General features: G+C 33.5%; 1 protein-coding gene across 1 annotated transcript in view; it reads left to right on the forward strand.

Moving 5' to 3' along the window:
• The window catches only part of DPP10 (dipeptidyl peptidase like 10), a 648385-nt gene extending 623201 nt beyond the window's left edge, over positions 1-25184 (forward strand). The window contains exons 23-28 of the mRNA XM_060151528.1: positions 504-558; positions 19184-19283; positions 19534-19592; positions 19707-19779; positions 23481-23554; positions 25050-25184. Of these exons, the coding sequence (XP_060007511.1) occupies positions 504-558; positions 19184-19283; positions 19534-19592; positions 19707-19779; positions 23481-23554; positions 25050-25184 (496 nt within the window). The remainder of the gene's footprint in view (positions 1-503; positions 559-19183; positions 19284-19533; positions 19593-19706; positions 19780-23480; positions 23555-25049) is intronic.
• Positions 25185-26822: the final 1638 nt, after the last annotated feature.

Consider the following 26822-nt stretch of genomic DNA (forward strand, 5'->3'; position numbering starts at 1 on the left):
CCCTCTGGAATTAGAATCCACTTTGGACTTATGAAAATGGGAGAGACCTTAATTAAACTACTATATTATTTATTTACAATAATCCACAATGTCTATTATTGTCCCAGTTAATTACAGTTCTTGAACTTTCACAGATACCTTTCCCACATTGGCATGAAAAAGTGACCTGAGAAAACTAGTAGGTTCTTTAAAACAGTATACAGACATTAGCTAGGATATTGTTAAAATACAGATGTTGATTCAGTAGGCTGGTAATGGGCCCAAGACTCTGCATTTGTAACAAGCTAACAGGTGTGATACCCAAACTACTGCACCACCACTCTGAGTAGCAAGATTTTGGTAAACAGGACCCTTCTACATGAATAGAGCTGCAACCACTAAAGCAATCTCGTTTGACCTCTGCTTTGTTCTGTTTTGTTTTTTTTCTTGTTGCTAAGAATGGATTTCTATGGTTCATTTAACTCAAGAAGTCATAGCTATAATTTTTTCTTTTTTCATTTCAGATTTTTACTGAAACAGCCATACATTGACTCCAGAAGATTAAGCATTTTTGGAAAGGTAAATAGTAGAAATATGTGTGTGTACATTATGTGTTTGTATATGTACTTGCATAACTACTTTCTTCATCTTACTATAATTTCTCTGTATTATCCTTTAAAATATAATATTGTAATTAATATTATATAAATTCAGTTATTTATTAATCTGGCAACTGTTTACTGAGTATCTTTAATTGATGCATGGTGTTAGAAATAGAGCAACAATAGGACAAAAAAAAGGAATCATTTTCAGGAAGATTATCTTCTAAAGAGGAGAAGGAGAAAGTAAATGGATAAATGAAAAGCATAGTTTCATCTGGTATTAAATCTTATAAGGAAAACAAACCAAGATAAACTTGATGGATAAAAGATAATTACAGGAAGGGCCAATGTTATTAAATTGAGTGGTCAAGTAAGGCCCCTCTGATTTAAGTGATATTTAGGCTGATATCTAAATAACAAGAAGGAGTCAGTCATGCAACTCTATTGAGGGAGCAATTTCTCCAAAGAAGGAACAAGCACCACAGCCTTGGGGAAGACAACATGGCTTAGAAACTAAAAGGTGACTGGAATGCATAATTATGTCTTCTGTGCTTACTGCATGATATTTACTTCCTTTTAAAATTTTTTTATTAAAGTATAGTTGATTTACAATGTGGTATTAGTTTCTGGTGTACAGCAAAGTGATTCAGTTATTCATATATAATATATATATATATATATATATATTCTTTTTCATATTCTTTTCCATTATGGTTATTTAGAAGATATTGAGTATCGTTCCCTGAGGATATTTACTTCTTATAGCAATAATTTTTATGTCAAGTTCAATATCATCTTCACAGTAAGAAATTAGACCCCATATAGATATTTATTGAGCACCTAGTTTATACATATCACTGGGCTAGACATTATAAAGATACTAAGATGACAGGAAAGAGATTTGTACTATTTTAGTTTAGAGACAAAGCAAATTCTTGGCCTTCATTGATTTAAACAAAATACGTTCTACTATTCATAATGAACCCAAACACTCATGACAGCAAGTAACTGGTAGTTTTACTGGGGCACAAACTTTAGTGGTGTACACTGACAAGTAGGTCCATGAAAATCTACTTAACACATAGTAAAATATAAAACAACATGCATCACTACCATTCTCCCCCCACTTCAATCTGCAGTGCATCATGTTTTTGCTATATTTAATTCTTGGTGTCAGTAATATTTAAGAGTTCAATAAAAATATTTTGTGAATAATGCTCCTCTCACATAAGTACAAACAAATAAATAAATAAAAGCCCACCACTAGCAGTAAAGATATTAGTGAAAAAATGAAAATATCTAAGAAATTGATCATTCCAAAGAAATGAAAACGCTATAGGTGCATCAACAAGTGCATATAGTAAAGTCTTATCAGACGCTGCAGCATGGATGAAACTTGAAGACGTGCTTGGTGAAGTGAGCCAGTTACAGAGGGACAAATACTGTTTTATTCAACTTACATAAAATATCTAGAGTAGTCAAGTTCACGGTGGTTGCCAAGGCTGGAGGGAGGAAAAAGGAAAGTTGTTTTTTAATGGGGGTAGCATTTCAGATTAATATGAATACACTTGACATGACTGAGCACTTAAAAGTGGTTAAGATGGTAAATTTTACATTATGTGTTTCTTACCACAGCAAAAGATGCATATCGTAGAGAACATTTTACCCTTTAGTGGTCCTAATATACGTAATAATTTACAAAGGACTTAGAGCTTATGTATTTCAGGGCTTTACTTGTATACACATAAATGAGTATAAAAGACCAAAGGAGCTATACAAACATTTATGAATATGGAAGTTTAGCAAAGATTTGGAAAGTTGTAAAATGCATTATGAAGACAGTGAAACATGAACTGGATGTTGAGAATCATTCAGCAAGTAGAAGACAAGGAGAAGAGTTTCATGTAAATGCAGTGTCAGTGAGGAGAGCCTGTTTGGAGAACATGAAATAAAGTAATTGACTAAAATTAAGGCTCACATAAGGAGATGACAGTTGACAGCACTGAGAGGAAGCCTGGGCACAGATCTCAGTGAGTCCTCCATATAAACTAGAAAATATAGATGTTCGTCTAGAAACATGGGGAAATAAAACTGGAGCCTTCAGGTTTAGAATTTCAAAAATCTTATGTTTATCATTGTATTAGGGTCTGTAGCATTGTATTAGGGGACTGCTGAGTCTCAGGCAATTTACTCTGGCAATCTAAATATAGGATAAACTGACATAGGATATAAACAAACAAAAACATAACTAGATATATTTTAAATGGAAAAATATTCCATTTCGATTTTTAAAAATATGCATATCTTTGACTAAGTTATAACTCAGAAGGTGGCTTTCTTAGCATATAAAAGAATGTTGTTAGCTTTAAGACTCAGTAGGTCTTGTGATTTTTTTAGTGTACTTGTTTTATTTCAGTATCAAATTGTGTTAAACTCATAAAATTTGCTGAAGAATTATGTTCTTTTTTTAATTGTTGGGAAAAGCTTGCTTAGAATTGGAGTTAGATTGTAAAGTATCTGGGGTTATTGCTTTCTTTGTTAGAAAAAATTTAATTGATGTTTAAATGTATTTAATCAATACAGGACTATTACGATTTTTCCATTTCTTCTGGAGTCAGTTTTAGTACTTTTTGTTTTTCTTCCAGTTTTTTGAGATAAAATTGACATACAGCACTCTATAAGTTTAAGATGTACAGCGTAATGATTTGACTTACATACATCATGAAATGATTATCAGAATAAGTTCAGTGAACAGCCATTATCTCATATAGATATAACATTAAAGAAATAGAAAAACATTGTTTTCCTTGTGATGAGGACTCAAGATTTACTCTTTTAACAATGTTCATATATAACATACAGCAGTATTAATTATATTTATTATGTTGTACATTACACCCCTAGTACTTATTTATCCTATAACTAGAAGTTTCTACCTTTTGACTGCCTTCATCCAGTTCCCCCACTCCCCACCTCTATGGCACTACATTAGTTCCTGTTACACAGCATAGTGATTTGATATTTCTATACATTTCAAAATGATCACCAAGCTAAGTCTAGTTACGATATGTCACCATACAAAGATAATGCATAATTTCTGACTATATTCTCCACACTGTACATTTTATACCTGTGACTCATTTATTTTGTAACTGGATGTTTGTATCTCTTAATTTGTGTTTTGTACTTTTAAAAGTATTCTTTCCATTTCATATATTATTCAAGAACATTCTCAAAGTGTAACGTATCCTCTTATTACATGTTTAATCCTTTTACTAGTGGTGGCACTGTCCCATTTGGACTCCCGGGTTGGCTTATTCGAGCCCCTTTGCTCTTGCTGAAGCACCTCTTCTGCTCTGGGCTGCCTGCACTCACTCTTGCACTTGCTCTTGTCCCCCCTGTCTTCTCCCTTTCATCTCTCCCTCCTTTTCCATGAACCATATTTTGGGCTTAATTTTTCTTCTCCATTTATCTTTGTTTTCTATTTCACTAACGTCTACTCCTCGTGTTATTACATTTTCTTCTATCTTTTATCCAATATTGTTTTTAAATTACTATGTTGAATGTCTAGCTTATTAGTTTTTAGCATTCTTCCTTTCAAATATAAGCCTTTGAGTTATGAAATCCCTTTGCAGTACTCCCTTAGGTACTTCCCACTGGTACTAATGTAGTACTTTTAAAATTTAATGTATGTATTTCTCAATTTCCAGGGTAGGTATGCCCTCTGAATTGTTTTTATTATTTTTATTCCAATATTTTTATAGAAGTTTTGGTAACTTTCTATAATTGACTTTGGTTATAACTGAATTGTAATCATAGAATTGACTAGAATAACAGAAATCCTTTGAAACCTCAGTTGATTCATGACTTAGGAAAGGAATGATTTATAAAACTTTCACCTCTGCTTAAAAGATTTAGTGTTACATATATGCCCGTTTAATCAAACTTGCCCATAATGATGTTCAAATCATAAACTTACTTTATGATTTATTTTGTCTCTAATTTCCAAGAAAGCTGTATTAAAATGTCACATTATAATGGTGAATTATTCAGTTTCTCCTTAGTAGGCTAATTTAGTCTTTATATTTTAAGACTATTTTTATTAATTCCCTCCAAGTTCAGATTATTATATCTTCTCAGAGAACTGAATCTTTTATTGTTTTTCACCAATCCAGTTTACTTCTATTAATTTTTTGTTTTATGGATTTTTAAAAAATATTAAAATTACAACACCAGCATTCTTTTGACTAGTACACAGTGTTTTTGCTTTTCTATCTTATCATTTTCAAACTTCATCCTCACAATTTAGGTATTTGATGATTGCATTTATTTATGTAAATTGTGATTACCGATACATTTAAATGTTATAGTTTTCATCATTTCTGCCTACTGTCTTATTTGTTCTATTTTTTTTCCTTTCTTCCATTCATCTTAAGTTTTTTTTTCTTTTTTCTCTTTTTTTCCTTTTTCTGAATATATTTTTGGTTTTGTTGTCTGCTTTTGCAAGGAATTGCCAAACATGTTCCAAAGGAGTTATATCATTTTATTTTACCAACTGCTGTATATGAGAGTTCCAGGTGCTCTACATCCTTACCAACAGAGTATCATAAGTCTTTTTAATTTAGAAGTTCTCTGATGATTAATAATATTGATCATTTTTTCATGTGTTTATTGACATATATATATATATTTTTTTAACACAACAGATTTATTGACCATTTATGTTGTGCAACAGACACGTTTTAAGGTTTACTAAATCAGAGGGAGTATATTATAGTCACAAATTTGTCCCTCCCTTTTTTCAACTTTTAAATTGAGATACAATTGACATACTAAAAATCATCATTACACAATAATAGTGTATCTAGAAATGAGATAGTAGAAGTTCTTTCATCTTGTTCTTTTTCAGAATTCTTTTGTCTCATCTAGGTATTGTATTTATTTAAAAATTTTAGAATCATCTTTTGTAATTTTACAAAATAGACCATGGGGATTTTCATGGGAATTGTATTGAATCTGTAGATCACCTAGGGAGAACTGACATCTAAGAAATATTGACACTTTCATATTTTTTAAGATATTTTTCTTTGGTGTTTTTTACTTTCTCCAATATGTGTACAGTTATGAATGTTTTTTATTAATCATATTTGGGTTTTGATGGGTTCTCTGTGCTTTGTCTTCCATCAGTTCCATCAAAATTGGAATTTTACATATGGAATTCTTTAAAGCTTATGTTGCATTTGTATTTTTGTATTTGTTTTTCTTTTAATTACACTTATATGGTAAATTTGGTCTGCAAACACCAGTGTGGACTTATGGCTCAAACTTTTAGTTAAGGTTAATTTTTTTTCATTGATTCAGTACAAGTTCATAAGAATTAAAAACAAAATCATTTCATCAATCCTTTTGTGCAGCATAATTATCTCTTGTCATCTTTAGACAACCCTTTAGGGGTCTAGCTTTGTGCAGTCTCCCTTTAGATCAGGGGTCCTGAACCCCTGGGCCATGGACAGGTACCAGTCCGTGGCCTGTTAGGAACTGGGCTGCACAGCAGGAGGTGAATGGCGGGCAAGTGAGCGAAGCTTCATCTGTATTTACAGCCACTCCCCATTGCTCACATTGCCGCCTGAGCTCCGCCTCCTGTCGGATCAGCAGTGGCATTATATTCTCATAGGAACATGAACCCTACTGTGAACTGTGCATGCGAGGGATCTAGGTTGCATGCTCCTTATGAGAATCTAATGCCTGATGATATGAGATGGAGCTGAGGTGGTGATGCTAGTGCTGGGGAGTGGCTGCAGATACAGATTATCATTAGCAGAGAGGTTTGACTGCACAGAGACCATAATAAATCAATTGCTTGCAGACTCATATCAAAACCCTATCAGTGAATGGCAGGTGAAAACAAGCTCAGGGCTCCCATGATTCTGCATTAGGGTGAGTTGTATAATTATTTTGTTCTATAATTACAATGTAATAATAATAGAAATAAAGTGCACGATAAATGTAATGCACTTGAATCATCCCAAAACCATCCTCCCCACAACCCCTGGTCTCTGGAAAAATTGTCTTCCACAAAACCAGTCCCTGGTGCCAAAAAGGTTGGAGACCACTGCTTTAGACCTATTGTATGGAATCTATGCATTTTGTCTACCTCATGCACTGAGTCATCATAGCAGAAGGTTAAAATCACTTGCATTTGCAAAACAAAGAAACAAACAAAATTGGCTTTATGCTTGTTTACCTCTCAGTTTTCCAGTTTTCAGTTAATATCTGGCCTCTGTGGATTCATAACCTTTGTGCCAGTTCAACGTTGTATTCAGAATTACTTTTACTTGTTTAGTTCTCTTTCTCTTTTTTTTAACTACCACTTTGTATTTACTTTTTTGTTTAGTTTGGGGTTTGTTTTCAGTTGAGTTGATTGAGATATCAGTTTCACCAAATACTAGAAATGGAATTGCCACACTTATGTTTTTACCATCAAAGAGGCTAGAGCAGTGTTCCCTCCAAAGATTACAGGCTGAGTTAGAATTTAGTGTGAAAAGTGTTATGATTCATTTGAGATATTCCCTCTGAAAAAAGAAATATGAATGGCAGCAGTAGTGCCAGGAATTTACCATCTTTAATCAACTTATTTCCTTTACATTTATCACTATATAATTGAATTTCTAGGTCTTGCTTTTTCTCCCTTTGGTCTAAAATTCATCCTGTTTTATATGGTCTATATATTTATATCTATGTCTATATCTGTATCTGTATCTATATCTACATCTACCTAGCTAGATAACTGATTTCATCCATTATAATTGAGTTTGTCAGCAGAAGTTAAATTTACTTCGAAGTTTTGAGGTACATTACATTGTTGGTCTCCATAAAGCTGAAATAGGGAACTCCAAGAAACTGGTTGATATTTTTTATTTTGTGTGTGATTCATTCCAGTATAATCTTTCAGAATTTGGAAAGCAATTCTAATCTATTCTTTCTAACCATGTAAGCTGATTAAGGAATATAGAATTTTTAGTATTTCTAAGAATGTGTTTTGTGTTAAATAATATATATTTTTAGACAATATGCCTACCTATTTTCTATTTATGGAAATATTAAGCCTATAAACACCACGAAAGCATTGATTAAATAAATGCATTCTCTTCTAAAACTGTCACTACTTTTAGATACTAAAGAGACTACTAGAAATGGGTATTAGAGGAAAACTTCAGCCAGCATAGAAGATAATGTTTGGCTTTTTATATCCAATTTCATTTCAATATTTCATGGGTAAACAAAATTATACTAAAAAGTTGTAACTATTACCTAAAATGGATCTTAAGGATACTCCAGTAGTTATTTATTGTTCCAAATGAGTTTTCTTCAATATAGTTAAGCTGAAATTCTTATTGGTTATAAGTATTCCTTCCACCTTTCTGCTTCAGTATTTTTGTTCATGCCTTTTAATTTATTTCTAATAACAGCCTCAAGCCGGTACATTGCTTTTATAATTCTATCTCTTATTAAGCCTCATTCAGAGGTCGTTTTCTCCATAAATTATTCACTAAATCTCTCCCACTTGAAATCATCATTCCCTCCTATGTACTCAAAGAATACTTTGTCAGTAGCTTCTCATATTCATTATACCATCATGCAACGTATTATATTTATTTGTATTCTTATTCATTTCTTATGTTAGACTATAAGCCTTTTCAGGGTATTTATGTTTTATTTGATTTTTTGTTGCAAAGGAATTTGAACTGAACTCATGTCATGCTCTTTCCTTCATCTGGAATTCTCTCTTTTCCACCAGATAGCCAAACCTTATCATTTTGGAGGGAGGTACACTGAGTTTCTTGCCTTTCTAGCTTTAGTGTTTTCATCAAATTTGGAAAATGTTCAGTTATTACTTCAATTTTTTTTGTTGTTGCTGCCCCCTTTCTCCAGGGATTGCAAATAGGTGTGTAATTAGGCCAGTTGAATTTTTCCCTAAACTCACCAAAATTATATTAATTTTTTTAAAATATTTTTCTCTGTGTGCTTCATTTTTGGATATATTGTGCTGCTGTGCCTTAACTGTACTCTTCCAGGCAGGAAGCTGTAGCAATCCCAGGGTTGACTTCTTCTCTGTCTTTCAGTGATCACTGTCCTTTGTTGCCCAATGTCCAATGTCTTAATTACTTCTATTTCATATATTTTGCCCATATTTTTAGTTGTTTCACATGGAAGGGTAAATCTCATTTCTGTTATTCCATTCTTATGGAATTAGAAATTCCTACATAAAATTAATTTTTGTTTATTAATCATTTTACAATGTTATTTTTGAATTGTCAATTTATATACATATATACACTTAGTTATATTGGTTTCATATATGTGAATATATGTATTTGTTTTCTTATTGCAATTTTGAGATTTTGATGCATTAAAGATAGCAATCTTTTCACATTTGTTTGAAATATTTCTTCAGCCTGTTGATTGACTTTCAGTTTTGTTTACGATAATTAAAAAAACTGAAGTGTTAAAGTGTTTTTCTTATCTTTTGGCAAAACCTTTCAAATCCTTTCTCTGGTGACTTCTTCCAATGATTTTATTTTTTAGAGATCTCATTCCTATCAAAATAAGTATTTATTAGATTTTCTCTCTGGTGATTTCTTCCAGTGATTTTATTTTTTAAAGGTCTCATTCCTATCAAAATAAGTATTTATTAGATTTTCTCTTTATGTATCTGTTTGAGTGGGGCAGAGAGAGGTACATAACACTTGTATGCTGAGGATTTATATATTTGGTTTCAAATAGCTAGTCAGTTTCACCAGCTCCATTGATTGACTAAATCGTCCTTAACACTTTGATTATGATGCCACCTAAACAATAAGTTCTCAGATATTCTTGGATTTGTTTCTGGTGTAACCTGCCTATCTGTTCTTAGACTAATCTTATAGTCTTTTAATTATAATATTATGCTTAATAATAATACATTTTAATACTTTAAAATATTTTCCACTCTTCGCTCTTTTCTTTCATAATACCTTTCACTTACCTCTCCTATTTTCTCCACTTTATAAATTCTCCCAAAATATTCAGCTATAATTTTTTAACTAAAATTTTATTAAAACAATTTTTATTTGAGAAGAATTAAACTTTTCAAACGATGTAGCTTTGATCTGAATCACATAGTACATCTCTTTTATTTAATTCTTATTTTCTATTTCTCAGTAGAATTTTATAGGTTTCTTTCTGTATGTCAAATATCTTCCCTGCTATATTTATTTCTAGGTATTGCTTATTAGTAGTGCATTTTAAAATTTTATTTTAAGTAGTATGTTTTTGTCTATATTGTTTTCTAACTTGTTTGTTGGATAAATGGAAAGCTTATACTATTAGCATATTTAGCTAATATGCTAATAGTATAATAACTGGCCATCTGTACTCAATAATCATTCATATGACTTGATTAAAGACTTTGAACCATTTTAGTTTGAATAATTATCCTTAGGACCTAATCTAATTTCATATAATATAATGTAATAATATTAGTGTTCACTGTACCAAGTAATTATATCTAAGTGTTAAAAGTAAGAAAACTGCTGAAAGAAATTTTTTCTGACATATTTTTAAAAAATTGATGACACAAATTAAAAGTAGGTAGCAAAATTTAAAACATTATAAACATCATACGGAGAACAGATATTGCTATGATTACCAGGCCAATATTGATGGGAATAAAATTAATTCATTAAAAAAAATTTACTGAGTGTATACTATGTGCCTTGCACTTTTCAAGTTACTGGACCTACAGCAGTCACTGAAACAAAACAAAACAAAACAAAAAAAAGTCTATCTTTTACATAATTGTTAATGCAGTGAAGAGAGATAAATGAAAAACAAATAAATGAGAAATAATTAGTAAAGTATATAAAATGTCAGATAATGATATTACAATTCAGAAAAATGAAGCAAAGAGGCAGAGAGGGAATCAAGAATAAAGATGAGATAGCAATTTTCAATCATTAGAGAGGAACAATTTCACTAGGAGTTCATGATTGGTCTAAAACAGGGAAATTTGAGGAGACAAGAGACATGGATATCTGGAGAAGGTAAAACAACTTTAAAAAGTGCAATGAATATGGAAGCTTTTTAAAACTTAACCTATGGGGATAATTACTCATTATTTATAGTCTTAAGAGTCTCAACTGGGATAGCCTCATCCACCAGAGGGCAGACAGCAGAAGCAAGAAGAACTACAATCCTGCAGCCTGTGGAATGAAAACCACATTCACAAAAACATAGACAAAATGAAAAGGCAAAGGACTATGTACCAGATGAAGGAACAAGATAAAACCCCCAAAAAACAAATATATGAAGTGGAGATAGGCAACCTTCCAGAAAAAGAATTCAGAAGAATGATAGTGAAGATGATCCAGGACCTCAGAAAAAGAATGGAGGCAAAGATCGAGAAGATGCAAGAAATGTTTAACAAACACCTAGAAGAACTAAAGAACAAACAAATAGAGATGAATAATACAAAAACTGAAATGAAAAATACACTAGAAGGAATCAATAGCAGAATAACTGAGGCAGAAAAAAGGATAAGTAACCTGGAAGACAGAATGGTGGAATTAACTACCATGGAACAGAATAAAGAAAAAAGAATGAAAAGAAAGGAAGAAAGCCTCAGAGACCTCGGGGGCAGCATTAAACACACAAACATTCGCATTGATGGGTCCCAGAAGGAGAAGAGAGAGAGAAAGGACCTGAGAAAATGTTTGAAGAGATTATAGTGGAAAACTTCCCTAACATGGGAAAGGAAATAGCCACCCAAGTCCAGGAAGTGCCAAGAGTCTCAGAGCAGGATAAACCCAAGGAGAAACAGGCTGAGACACATAGTAATCAAACGGACAAAAATTAAAGACAAAGAAAAATTATTAAAAGCAACAAGGGAAAAACGACAAATAACATACAAGGGAACTCCGATAAGGTTAACAGCTGATTTCTCAGCAGAAACTCAACAAGCCAGAAGGGAGGGGCATGATATATTTAGAGTGATGAAAAGGAAGAACCTACAACCAAGATTACTCTACCCAGCAAGGATTCAATGGAGAAATTAAAACCTTTACAGATAAGCAAAAGCTAAGAGAAAAAAACACCACCAAACCAGCTCTACAACAAATGCTAAAGGAACTTCTCTAAGTGGGAAACACAAGAGAAGAAAAGGACCTAAAAAAACAAACCTAAAACAATTAAGAAAATTATAATAGGAACATACATATCAATAATCACTTTATATGTGAATGGATTAAATGCTCCAACCAGACACATGCTCACTGAATGGATACAAAAACAAGACCCATATATATGCTGTCTACAAGAGACCCACTTCAGACCTAGGGGCATATAAAGACTGAAAGTGAGGGGATAGAAAAAGATATTCCATGCAAATGGAAATCAAAAGAAAGCTGGAGTAGCAATACTTATATCAGATAAAATAGACTTTAAAATAAAGAATGTTACAAGACACAAGGAAGGACACTACATAATGATCAAGGGATCAATCCAAGAAGAAGATTTAACAATTATAAATATATACACACCCAACATAGGAGCACCTCAATTCATAAGGCAACTGCTAATAGCTCTAAAAGAGGAAATCAACAGTAACAAAATAATAGTGGGGGACTTTAACACCTCACTTACACCAATGGACAGATCATCCAAACAGAAAATTAATAAGGAAACACAAGCTTTAAATGACACAATAGACCAGATAGATTTAATTGATATTTATACGACATTCCATCCGAAAACAGCAGATTACACTTTCTTCTCAAGTGAACATTCTCCAAGATAGATCACATCTTGGGTCACAAATCAAGCCTCGGTAAATTTAAGAAAATTGAAACCATATCAAGCATCTTTTCTGACCACAATGCTATGAGTCTAGAAATCAATTACAGGAAAAAAAACGTAAAAAAACGCAAACAGTTGGAGGCTAAACAATACGTTACTAAATAATCAAGAGATCACTGAAGAAATTAGAGGAAATAAAAAATTACCTAGAGACAAATGACAACAAAAACACAGCGATCCAAAGCCTATGGGATACAGGAAAAGCAGTTCTAAGAGGAAAGTTTATAGCAATACAAACCTACCTCAAGAAACAAGAAAAATCTCAAATAAGCAATCTAACCTTACACCTAAAGGAACTAGAGAAAGAAGAACAAACAAAACCCAAAGTTAGTAGAAGTAAATAAATCATAAAGCTCAGAGCAGAAATAAATGAAATAGAAACAAAGAAAACAATAGCAACGATCAATAAAACTAAAACCTGGTTCTTTGAGAAGATAAACAAAACTTATAAATCTTTAGCCAGACTCATCAAGAAAAAGAGGGAGAGGACTCAAATCAATAAAATTAGAAATGAAAAAGGAGAAGTTACAATGGACCCTGCAGAAATACAAAGCATCCTAAGAGACTACTACAAGCAACTCTGTGCCAATAAAATGGACAACCTGGAAGAAATGGACAAATGCTTAGAAAGGTATAACCTTCCAAGACTGAACCAGGAAGAAATAGAGAACATGAACAGACCAATCACAAGTAATGAAATTGAAACTGTGATTAAGAATCTTTCAACAAACAAAAGTCCAGAACCAGATGGCTTCACAGTTGAATTCTATCAAACATTTAGAGAAGAGCTAACACCCATCTTTCTCAAACTCTTCCAAAAAATTGCAAAGGAAGGAACACTCCCAAACTCATTCTATGAGGCCACCATCACCCTGATACCAAAACCAGACAAAGATACTACAAAAAAAGAAAATTACCAGCCAATATCACTGATGAATATAGATGCAAAAATCCTGAACAAAATACTAGCAAGCAGAACCCAACAACACATTACAAGGATCATACACCATGATCAAGTGGGATTTATCCCAGGGTTGCAAGGATTCTTCAATATACTCAAATCATCAGTGTGATACACCATATTAACAAATTGAAGAATAGAAATCATATGATCATCTCAATAAATGCAGGAAAAGCTTTTGACAAAATTCAACACCCATTTATGATAAAAACTCTCCAGAAAGTAGGCATAGAGGGAACCTACCTCAACATAATAAAGGCCATATATGACAAACCCACAGCAAACATCATTCTCAATGGTGAAAAGCTGAAAGCATTTCCTCTAAGATCAGGAACAAGACAAGGATGTCCACTGTCGCCACTATTATTCAACATAGTTTTGGAAGTCCTAGCCATGGCAATCAGAGAAGAAAAAGAAATAAAAGGAATACAAATTAGAAATGAAGAAGTAAAACTGTCACTGTTTGCAGATGACATGATACTATACATAGATTATCCTAAAGATGCCACCAGAAAACTACTAGAGCTCATCAATGAATTTGGTAAAGTTGCAGGATACAAAATTAATGCACAGAAATCTCTTGCATTACTATACACTGACAATGAAAGATCAGAAAGAGAAATTAATGCAACAATAAATTTTGTTATTCATAACATATTTACAGTATTTTTACTTTAAATTAATTCACTGTGTATTACAACTGATGTGGTTCAGAAAGAATCATACAAGTCAAAGGCTGTAGGAGAAACGTTTTTTTTTTCAGTTCTGTCAGTATATCTTTTTGACTGCAATCATGAACTCTTGAAAACTATCTCAAAAAGTCACTTAAGTATCTCAAAACCTGGGGCCCATGAAAACGTAAGTCCTTAGTAAAATGGTATTACAGATTTCACCTCCTGTTTTTATAGTCTTTCTATCTATTGGATTCAGTTTCTTACACCACAGGTAAAAATTATTTTTTAAAGAAATAAAATTATCTATATTTTAGGTCCATGGAATAAACTTTTAAAAATCTAGATAAATTTGTTAAAATTTTATAAGTAATGCTAAAATGCTTTGCAAATGGACATGACATAACAATTGTAATGAATGGAACAGTCTGATCACTGAGAAACAAATAAAATGACAACACAGCTGAAACATAGCAGCCTATACCAACTATTGACTATTATTGACCTATATCAAATTAAAAATGTGCTCTCGTTGACAAGAGTCAGTATGATGAACCCCAGTTTTTGGTATCTTCCTGATAGATACGAGTTGCTTTGCAAGTTAAAATCACCATTCTATGTCTACTAGAATTTATATCTGATTTCTTATATCTGATTCCAATATCCTTGTGGAATATTATTTTTCCAAGAACTTGTTCATTATCTATTCTGGCATTCAGTGAATAAATATGAAATGATAAAGAGGAAGGAAAGCAATTCAAATTTATTTTAATTCCTGCCAGTGTTGATTTTCTTTTAAAAATAGAATTTATTAACTGAAATAAATCAGTTTAAAGCAGTATTTTGAATAAGATTTTTAAATGCTATAGAGAGAATTTTATTCAAAAATTTTTACTACCATTTAAAGAGTATTTACCTTCATTAATCCCAAATCCTGGATTTTTTTTTTCTAAACAGTAAAATACAATGTCTTATGCAACAGCGATGTACAACCCTGCTTTCAGTTAGAATCACATGGAGAGCTCCATGGCCCATTCTCCACATATTGATTCAGTTGTTTTTGAGGGCATTGATACATAATTTATTAAGTTCCACTGGTCAAGGGAATGCTGGCTAAAGCTAGGAAGATATTATGTTGGGAATATTTATTACATTATTACACAATAAGAACTTTCTATTCAAAATATGGACCAGCAGTATAAACGTCTCCTGGGAGTTGGTTAAAAATGCAAAATCTTGGGCCCTATCCCAGATCTACTGGATTAGAATAGGCATTTTTAACAAGATTCCCAAATAATTTAAAAGAACTTTCAGGTATTGTTCTGGAATCTGCCCCTCCTTTGGAAGACACCATTCTCCTTAGTTCCTGGAGATAATGACTCTGAGAATCATGTGAAACTAAGGTAAAAAAAAAATTATACCAATTTATTAATTTATTTTATTTAAATATGATATACAGTTATTCTCAGGATAGTAATATCTAGCTAGTCTCTCAAAGTAGTTAAGTTATGTAAATAACAGTATTGTTATCAGTTGAAAGATTGTTTGGTTATTGTGGAATTAGAACCAGAAAAGTTATCAACTAAGATACATTTTTCACTATGAGAATACTGTTGCCGCTTGGGAACTACTTGAAACCTCTTGGCTACAACACCATGGTCTCAATTCCATGACAGAGAACTAGAAAGGATATACCAAAAAGGCTCCTTGTAGGGACAGAATTTTCAAAGTCTCTCTACAGTTTTGCTCTATAATAGCTATTTACTTACTTGCTTTGCATGACTCATCCCACACCTTCATACTTCTGAAGGGGAGCAGAACATGCCATGCCAGAATATGCCTCTTTGGCATAAGGATTATTTTGAGCTGATTATTTTAAGAAACAGCATAAACAGGAGACACAGCATAAATGGGAGAAGCTTTAAAAACAGAGTAGAAGTTACCCTTTTGCAAGGGGCATTTACATTTATAAAGAAAACCTCGATTTGTGTCTCCCTCTCTTTACCAGGAAGGGAAGAATGACTCTAAATCATAAGAAACTTTTATCACTGGAGAAGGCACTGACTTAAATCTACATAACAAACCTTACCCTTGTTTACAGTTCTTTTCCTGATAACTTCCCATCACTGACTTTCCCCCAACACTTTTCTTCTGTTTTTAATTGAAGATGGTATTTAAGGTGGTGACTTGGGCCATCTAGGGAGTTACTTAGTTTCCCTGCTAATCTCCATGTATAGGTGAGGTATACAAGTAAATAAACTATTTGTTTTTCTCTTGTTAATCTGTTTTTTATTGGAAGACATCTCAGCCAAGAGCTCAGAAAGATAAAAGGAAATTATTTTTCCTCCCTTCCACTTCTTTCTTTAGATATGTTAAGACATTTAAGCCTATTACTTTTTTTTGTATTAATTTTGCTGACTTAAGGCTATTTTCATCCCTCTCAAAGAGACTAAGCAAAGGTACTCTGTGGGGGCTTACTTCTATAAGGGATAATTTTATTTCTCTCAGTTTCTAATTGTTGCAGAAGCTTTGCATAAATGTCTGGGTACTAGCTAGATATTGTACACAATTGACATATATAGGGGAGGAAAAATAATTTCCCTCTGCCCTTCTCAGTTCTTGCCTGAGATTCTCTTACAATAAGAGACAGATTAACAAGAGAAAAATGAACAGAAGTTTGTTGACATGTACACCTCATGTATACATGGGAGATACTATGGGGAAAATGAGTAACTCTGTGAGGTGGCTTAGAAATGAGGCTTAAATACCATCTTAACAGTGATGCTGAAAACTCGGCCTCTGTGCACCCATGCTGAATCCAATCTCAGAGGCAGAGTTTTGGGTGAAGTAGAAAAGAATATCTTCATTGCTTTGTCAGGCAAAGGGGGATGCAGCAGACCATTGCCCCTCAAAACTGTGTGTCTCAACCTGGAAGGATTTCATGAGGAGTTTTATAGCAATGGTTCAAGGGCAGGGTTGCTGATAAGGATTAGAGTGTGTGCAGGGGCTGCATTCCTTTCATCTGGTCTCAGGGGGTCTGTTGAGTTTCTGTGGTTACTTTAATCTGGCCTTAGGTGGTCTTTTGAAGAACTTCTCTGGTTCCTTTAATCTGGAATGAAGAATGCTGACATCTTCCATTTGTTGGGGATTTTAGTACTGTAAAGAGCTCAAAGATATTGTTATGTGTATCCTTTGAGGCAGAACCAGGACCCTGCCCCAAGGCTGCACTACTGTTTCTTGCTTGCTCCTCCCTTGTCTCTGTATCCCCTCCCTTCCCTGATTAGCAACTGTTCGAATCTGCCCTTTGGGACTCAGGGAAGTTCATAGAGGTGGAGTCAGTTTCCCACAAACAAGAAATGGGGAGCAGAAAAGCTTCTGTGCCCAGGAGCCCCACAGAGTTCTGCACGCTTTCAACAGGGAAAGGGAAGAGGGGATATAGGCATTTTAAGAGAGAATAAATTATTGTTAGGAAAGACAGATGGGGCTTTAGAAGAATAGATGGGAGGTATAGTTTGTGATATAGTCTCTCTGGCTGTGGTGTCAACTTCTAGTCTCCTTTCCTGTGGCAAGAGGCAATCTTCCCTGGTTGATGAAACTTCCAGGGAGGGGATCTAGAACAATTGATTTCTTTTTGGAGGATCCGCCTTTAGGAAGATAAGGGGAGTTCAGAGAAAGCTTCTCTCAGCATTTGCTGTCTTTTCCAGTGCCTATATCTCAAAATAATCAATATGCCAAGTGGTATACTTTGGGGTGGTGTATTCTGCTACCCTTCACATATGTTCTGTCAACCATTTAAGTAATGTCTGATTTCATTTTGGACTTTCTAGTACCAATTTTTTTTTTTTTTTTTTTTTTTTTGCGGTACACAGGCCTCTCACTGTTGTGGCCTCTCCCATTGTGGAGCACAGGCTCCGGACACACAGACTCAGCGGCCATGGCTCACGAGCCCAGCCGCTCCATGGCATGTGTGATCTTCCCGGACCGGGGCACGAACCCATGTCGCCTGCATCAGCAGGCGGACTCTCAACCACTGCACCACCAGGGAAGCCCTCTAGTACCAATTTTTAAACAATGCTCCAAATAAGCACAAATGAAATTCTTTACTACTCATCTCAAGAGTATAGAGAAAACAACATGTTCCTAGAGCACAGGACCACACTAGAATCATCTGGAAATCTTTCAAAAGTAGAGCCAATTGCATCAGAATTTCTGTGCTAAGGCCTGGGTATTAATATTTTTTTAATACCTACTAGGATACTCCATTGTCTGGCAAAATGAAAAACAATTCCAAGAACACAGCAAGAATTAACGTCTAAAATGAACAGACAACTCAGTAGGTCATTCCCCTAGCCTAGCATTACTGTAGTTATTAAAATCTCCTTTGGAAATTTTCTAGTCAGATCGTGGTCTACAAAAGAAAACTGGACACCTTGATTTATTTTTTTAAGAAGTTATAATTAAGTTTGTTCGAAAGCATTTCAAGAGGATATTTAAAAATTAAATTTAAAAATAATCCAACTCATCTAACTAGCAAAAGTATTTATCTTATACCATTTCTTTCAAGTTTTTAGTTGTGTGGAATTGAAAGCAGAATCTATACTTGTGAAGATATATTTTAAATATTTAATTCCTCTTTCTCAATTCTTAATAATCATCATTATTAAATGTTTTATTAAATGAATATACTGTTTTATTAAATATATAGTACCTAAAATGATATGATTTAATCAGTTCTGTACTTTCCTAATTTCAAATTGTTTGGAGCTATTCCCAGATATCAAATCAAAGAGCCAATATTTGACACTTGATGATATATAATTAATTTTATATTTTACCTAAAGTTATTAAAATAGCTTATTATATAAAAATTTAAATAACTCTTTTCAAAATTTTCATCTTTACATAGTGATGTTAGTATATTCTTTGCTCCAGTCTGGTACATTATGAGACATTCTGATATGTATATTACCAAACAGTGACCAAAAGCTTAAAAAAATCTCTAGGAATATATATATATATATATATATATATATATATATATATAAAATATATATGAAAACTTTTTTTTTTTTTGTCAGGGGTATGGTGGCTATATTGCATCAATGATATTAAAATCAGATGAAAACCTTTTTAAATGTGGATCAGTGATTGCACCCATTATAGACTTGAAGTTGTATGGTGAGTACTTCCTACAGACTGACCTAATACAATGTACTGATTCATAGACAAGAAAGTCCCCATGTAGAGAAGCTCATTTGAGTTCATTTATCATGTGTTATCAGAGATGTTTTCAGCTCTTTATCACCTCTCTGATTCAATCAATTTTAGTGGAGCATGACAATTAAATGTGAAATGTAGAAACTAAATGAAATATGCTAGTCAAATGATTTTTAGTTTACCCTCAAATTTCTGTTTTCTTGGGTCACAGCCTCAGCTTTCTCTGAAAGATATCTTGGTATGCCATCTAAAGAAGAAAGCACATACCAGGTAACTAATTTAAAACCAATGAAGAAAGGAGAGTATTTTTGTTCTAAAAACCCAGTCAAAATGCAAATATAGATAAATCTTTATATACAGATTTTTGTGTTTTTGTTTTTATAGGCTTCCAGTGTGCTACATAATATTCATGGCTTAAAAGAAGAAAATATATTAATAATTCATGGGACTGCTGACAGTAAGTATTATACTTGCTGCTACTGATTGATGTGGTCTGACCTTGAACAAAGGGGTACATCCAAGGACTTGCTTACAGGAGGCCCTGTAACCCTTCTGGGGAGGAGAGCAGAGGAGTTGGGCACAAAGAATCTGACACCTGCACTGCCCAGTAAACCTCTCTGGGATGATGGAAATGTCATCTCTGTGCTGTTGAGCACAGTAGCCACTGGCCACATGTGGCTCTCAAGCACTTGACATGTTCAGTATGACTGAGGAACTGAATTTTTAAATTTTAGTTAATTGTAATTAATTTAAATGTAAATAACCACATGTGGTTAGTCACTACTAGGACAGTGTTCTTCAGCGTACCTCAAATGGAAACTAACCTGGTAAACAGCAGCATAGCAAACAGATGCCAGCACTGAGATGATATTCTGATGAGTTTTACCACTCGAAACAAAAACCCAAAAAGGCACTTTCATATCACCTCTCATTTTTTATTATTTTAAACATTGGAGATGAATATGATTGATAATGCTAGTAATAAATAATATTTTATATTCACATGAACTGTTTGGTACTCAAAGAATTTTTTTTATGATTTTATGTGAAATCTTACAACAGAGGGCTATTTATAGCCCCACTTACAGATGAGAAAAATCAATTTCAAGGAGGAAACTGATTTATCCAAGGCCACCTGGCAAGTGAGCAAAGAGAAGCAAAGCCTTGAAGCAATATTTCCTAAATCTTAAACTTGTTTTTGTCAGTCCGCTCTGCCCTGCCTCAGTATTTTTATCCCATTTTACATAGAATACCACTAAAAAGGCCTTATATCAAAGATAATACCAGCTGTCACTCAAACTTAACTTAGAGGCATGTCAGGCCACAGTTAAATTATAGCTTAGATCAATATTGATATATACCATACATATATATATATACACACACACATACATATAGTATATATTTGTATAAATAGGTACATGAGGAAGAAGAAACAAATCTCCCTTAGGTAGATTTCCAAACCATTTATGTAGATGCCCCAACTCAAGGAGGCAAAGCTTAATTCTCCTGCCTTCCCCCTTCACAGTGTGTTGCACTTAGTGATTTGCTTCAAAAGAGTACAGTATGGAATGGGGGGAGAAGAGTAACTTTCATGGCAGAGAAACTTGACAAACTTCACCTCAGCCAGGTGATCAAGGTCCGCATTAACAGTGACAAGTCATGTAGATAGTATGTAACCTTGATGTGGCTTCATGAGAATGGCATTCTATCTCTATATGGTCTTGTCCCAAATACTCATAACCCCAGACAAACCCAAATGAGGAACATCTTACCAAATTCCTGACCAGTACTCCTCAGAACTGCCAAAGTCATCAAAAGCAAAGAAAGTTTGAGAAATCATCATAGACCAGAAGGGGTTAAGGAAACACTACATCTAAATGTACCATAATAATGTAAAATGTTAACAGGTAGGGAAAACTGGGTAAGGGATATACAGGAACTCTCTGTACTATCTTTGCAACTTTTCTGAAAATCTAAAACTATTATAATTTTTTTAAAAAAGACTTAGATGATACCATACCTGTTGTACATGAAACATGATGTAAGAGAACATAAACATTTTGAAGGACATTAGAATTTTGTTCTAAGGTATTAAGAACTTACATATACATTGTTAGTAATAACAAATAGTGATTATTAAGTAATGACTGTATGTTAGGAAATGTGCTAAAAGCTTTTAATATCATAGTCTCTGTTTTTCACGAAAATACTGTGCAGTAGGTATTACTTCTCTTGTTATTTGACAAATTGGGAAAATAAATATTATGGAATTTATATAACTTGCCGAAAATCACACAGCTATTGATTTGCTAGAAAGGTTATTTGAAATAGGCATTGAGGCTCTTATTCACTTGGCTCTAAAGCTTCAATTATGGGAATAAACTATATTCAAGATTAAATTATTTTACATCTAGCCATCACACTTTAATATATTAATGTTATTCAGTTGTTTCTGTTAATATGTTGTAATTATTAAGGTAAATTATGTTGTTCCCTGACTCATCCAGTCATGGGCATGGGACTTCACCTACCTGATAAAATGTAAGCAGACCTTCAGCACTCGTCACTTCAAAGAAAATACACCTGTGTGTTTGCACACACACATACACACACACACACAAATGTACTTACACACACCACACACAAATGTACTCACATACACCACACACACATTCCACATGGGACTGGTAGGTTATAGGTACTCAGTCAGTAATACTATAATACCACCATTATTATTATCTTCCAAAATTATCATCAAATCGGATAACTCAACCAATTAGACTTTTAATGCCCGCATTTAGTTTTAGGAAGGGGACAAATGGCAAATGTCAACAGGCTTTGCACTAGAAACTAAACAGAAAAAAAAAACTGGAAAATCCATTTATGCATTTATCTTTTCAGCTATATCCATGCAGCTGAATGATGGAGTCCTTTTCAATTTGTTTTCTGCAATAAACAAATGAGGTGTATAAAGGATCATTTTATCTCAGTCATTGCCCTATTTATTAACATTTCTAGTAGCTTACATTTACAGAGCAATTTGCACAGTTATTTAGAAATGGCATGGTAATTTTCCCATTAAGTACAATAAGAGAATGTTAGAAAAGATTATAGGTAGACTTTTAAAAGATATAAACGATTATGTGGAGTCTTTTATTGTCTGCTCTGTAGCAGGATTAATCAGTACCATAGCATTAGAACAATGAAGAAGCTTAAACTATTGATAAGGCTTCCCTAGTTTTACAAAGACAGTCAAAAAATTTGAGCTTAAAAGTTATTTACAGAAATTTGAAGATACACAGTGTAGGAATGTATTGCCAAGGCAGCATATGAGCTAAGTGCTACACAAAAAAGATTGTAAGTGATTTGTCCAAGTCTTCATAGCTAGTTAGGGACAATGCTGCTACCCACACCCAGGCTGCTGTGCTGCTTATTTCAGAGTTTTGGAACTGAGGTTCAGGGAGAAGGAAGCTAGAAGGAAAGAGGAGAAACCAGTATGGTCCACATTAAATATTTAGCCCTTGAGTAATGTTATGTGTATGCTATTTTCTCAACATGAGGTATTCTTTTCTAATGTAATATGAGGCAGAATGCCAGTGTCTGAGAGTGGCCCTAGTAATCCTCAGAAAGGAATAGAAGGCTGGTTTGCTATTACTATCCAGACAGGCGTTCACTGTGTTAAAATTGTTATAATGGTATAAAATACGTGAATAATTACAAATAATAAATGATATGCAATATAATAAATCTAGTCACCATTCTGTAAAGTAGAGGCTTAGTAGTAACTGCTGTTTTAATTTATTTTTTTACAATGTGAAGCTCAAAGTTTTATTGCCATTGTATCTACTGGCTTTCCAGGTAAAGCTAGGTATCAGTCTTTTAAATGTGCAGTGGATGTAAAGTAAAAATCCATAAATGGATTTTCCAGTTATTATTTTTTTTTCTGTTTAGTTTCTAGTGCAAAGCCTGTTGACATTTGCCGCCTGTCCCCTTCCCAAAACTAAACGGGAGCATTAAAAGTCTAATTGGTTGAGTTATCCGATTTGCTGATAATTTTGGAAGATAAATACATAATCTCTTTGAAAAAATGATATAAACATGTTCTGATCCTGAAAAATGTATTTCCTTCAAATATCATAATTTAATTTCTTGCAGCAAAAGTTCATTTCCAGCATTCAGCAGAATTAATCAAACACCTAATAAAAGCTGGAGTGAATTATACTATGCAGGTAAGCTACTTTTTCAGAAAAATATGTTTTTCTACCTTGGTTTTTTAGTTGTAAAATGCAGAACACAGCTTCTATATGACTCCATCTCCCACCCTTTCATTTTTACTGTTTTTTTCAGCTACCAAATTGTGTTCTTATTTCCTAATTACAGTGAGAATGTGGATCACCTTATGTTTTATATGTGAATTGCATAAACTCTTTCAAAAATGTTTTTTTCTTCTCTAACTTTTTTATTCATATCACTGATAATGAATTATTTTAAAATAATAATTTTTATTTCCTTTCTAGTTCCTTTGTCTTTTTGTCCGTTTCCATCACTCATCATAAAAAGTGGGGGAAAATAGTTTTGAGTAAATAACATGAGAGAAAAAGGAGAGGGCAAAACATCCTTACATCATTTACATCTCTGCATTCAACCATATTTAGTAAATATTTATCAAGGATTTACTTTACAGGGGTCTCAATGCTAAATGGGTCAACAGGACATACTTTACACATCAAGGAACTTTCAATCTGAAGCAGGAGTCATGGAAGGGAAAAAAATTGTTTTAATTCCTCAGCATTTGGAAGAACTAAAAGTCGTTCATTATACTTAAAACACAGGAACCAGGGTTAGAATGATGAAAGATGAAGATGTAGAGATAAACAGATGGAGAGTCATGGCAGTGACAGTGTAAAGGATTGTGAGGCTTTACTCAGAGGGAAACGAGGCACCATCTAAAAACTTTACACTCAGGAATTGACATGACAGTATTTTCATTTATATTTTAGAAAACTCACTAATGTCGTTTATATTGGAAGGACATTGTCAAAGTAAAAATTGCATTACACAAGATTAAACAGACAAGGAAAACTTTATCCAAGACTACTGCAATAGGGGAGAAAGAGTAAACTCAACTTTGTTAAAACAAGGGGCTGGAGCATTTTTAAGAGCCCCAATGGAGGGACTCATTGCCTTCTGTGTTTGGTAATCAGCCTTAAGAAACATTTCTTTTATCTTTATGACAGGAAGCAGTTTTACAACTTGGAGACTGGGAGATAGGGGGGTGCTGTCTCTCTTTCAATGTTTACATTTCAAAGAGATGGTTTCCAAGTCCTTGAGAAAGAAATTTCCTGGGTTGTAAAACTGGCAAGAGTCTGAAAGAAGATTTACATACCTTTCAAAGGGACAGAGAAAGAACTTACAAAACTATCTAAAATTTAGTTAAGGTGATGTCAGTGCCACCTTGCTCAACGTGAACGTAGAAAGCTCTAACTTTTTGGCCAACAAATCCCAATATAAATGCATAAAATTGTATTTTGTCTCAAATGTTGATTTTGATATGATTATAATAAAAAAGGAAAGTTTAGCATGAACAACAAAGAGTTAAATTACATGAGATTTTGGTCAGATATTATTTTCCCAAGTTCCGTTGCCATGGGGCTAAAGTAATGAGTTCTGAGGAAGAAGACTTGCTTTGATAACTTTAAATCTCCGTTCCCTTCAATATCTTAGGTCTACCCAGATGAAGGCCATGACGTATCTGAGAAGAGCAAATATCATCTCTACAGCACAATCCTCAGATTCTTCAGTGATTGTTTAAAGGAAGAAATACCCATATTACCACAGGAACCAGAAGAAGATGAATAAAGGACCCTATTTATATAGAACTGAAGGGGATATTGAGGCTCAATGAAACCTAACCAAGAGACTGTAATATTGTAGATGCTCCAGAATTTCAAGGGCAGCTTAAGGAGATGATGCTGGAACAGCACACTCAGAGACAATGAACTAGAATTTGAATACAGAAGTCCATGTCTACTGTGTTACCAAGGGTGCAGAACCTGTTTCTTTGTGTAAGAAAGGTCAAAGGGTTGGTTTCCTGGGAGAAATTAGTTTTGCATTAAAGTAGGAGTAGTGCATGTTTTCTTCTGTTATCCCCCTATTGGTTCTGTAATTAGTTGCTCTCATTTTAATTTCAGTGGCCACCGTCATCTTTGCATATAATGCACAACTTATCAGTACTACAGTCCCCGATCTTTGATGTCTGAGCTGCAATCTAACACTTTACTGTACCTTTAAAATAAGTGCAATTCCTTCATTGTCTATTATTATGCTTAAGATTCAGTTAATAAAAACCAGAGTATTTTATGTAATTTCTGTTTATAAAAAGACATTTTTAAATGGGTCACAGGTCATGTAGAAATATGGGTTTCAGCACCTTCCAAAGTTCAACCAGTTATCAGTAGATAGGATATCTTTAAATCAACACATGAGGTATGTCTCACAATATGTATACACACGTGTGCATATGAAGTCAATAAATCTATCTTTACATGTATTCATGCTACAAAGGATAAACTTTTGATGAATTAGAAGAAACACTCTTTTACAGTCTGTAATGGATGCTTTGTTTAATGAGCCAAATATGATGAAACTTTTTTTTCCAATTCAAATTCTAGCTATTGTTTTCCTATAAATGTTTGGGTTGTGTTTGGTATTGTTTTTAGTGGTTAATAGTTTTCTAGTTGCAATTTAATTTTTTGAATATGATACCTTGTCACATGTAAATTAGGTACTTAAATATTAAATTATAGTTTCTGATAAAGAAATTTTGTTAACACTGCAATGCCACTGAGTGCTATTTTGCTCTTTTGGTGGAGAAAGCTTTTTTAAAACACTGAGTCCTTTTACTTCTCTCAATGAAGAATCAATTCTCATTTTCATGGTAAAAGCAAAGAGCTGGATTATTTCATTTGCTAGTTCCTATTTAGTATTCCGTGCCTGTCCAATTCATCTGTTACTATTTAATTTAAATCCTTCTGGTGAGATTTAGAAATGAAATACTTTTTATTCATTGGCCAAAAAGTTCATGAACAGCAGTGTGTACTCTTTAAGGCACAAAATGCCTTAATTTCTGTGCTGTGTTGACTTGCAGTAGTGAGTAACTGCGAATGTAAAATAAACTTGACTGTATGAAGTCAATTTAGGTCATGAGAATATTAACTTTGGTGACTAAAGTCAAAGAGTATCTTCTCACTTCACTTGAGGTATCTTCCAGAAGAGATGTCCAAAAGTCAAGCTCAGAAGTTCAGTTAAAGCTAGGCAGTGGACTGTGTTTTTGTGGTTTTAAAAATTCCTTAGGACAGGCTGGATTATCATGACATCGGAACACCAGGAGGAAACTTTAAAATGTCATGGAATTGCTCAGTAACCCTCTTGTTTTGTGAAAGCATCAACCCCAAATCAGGGTTTTTGGAAACACATAAATCGTTTTTTGGGTATTCT

Source organism: Lagenorhynchus albirostris, chromosome 6, assembly GCF_949774975.1.
Source record: "Lagenorhynchus albirostris chromosome 6, mLagAlb1.1, whole genome shotgun sequence".
NCBI lineage: Eukaryota > Metazoa > Chordata > Mammalia > Artiodactyla > Delphinidae > Lagenorhynchus > Lagenorhynchus albirostris.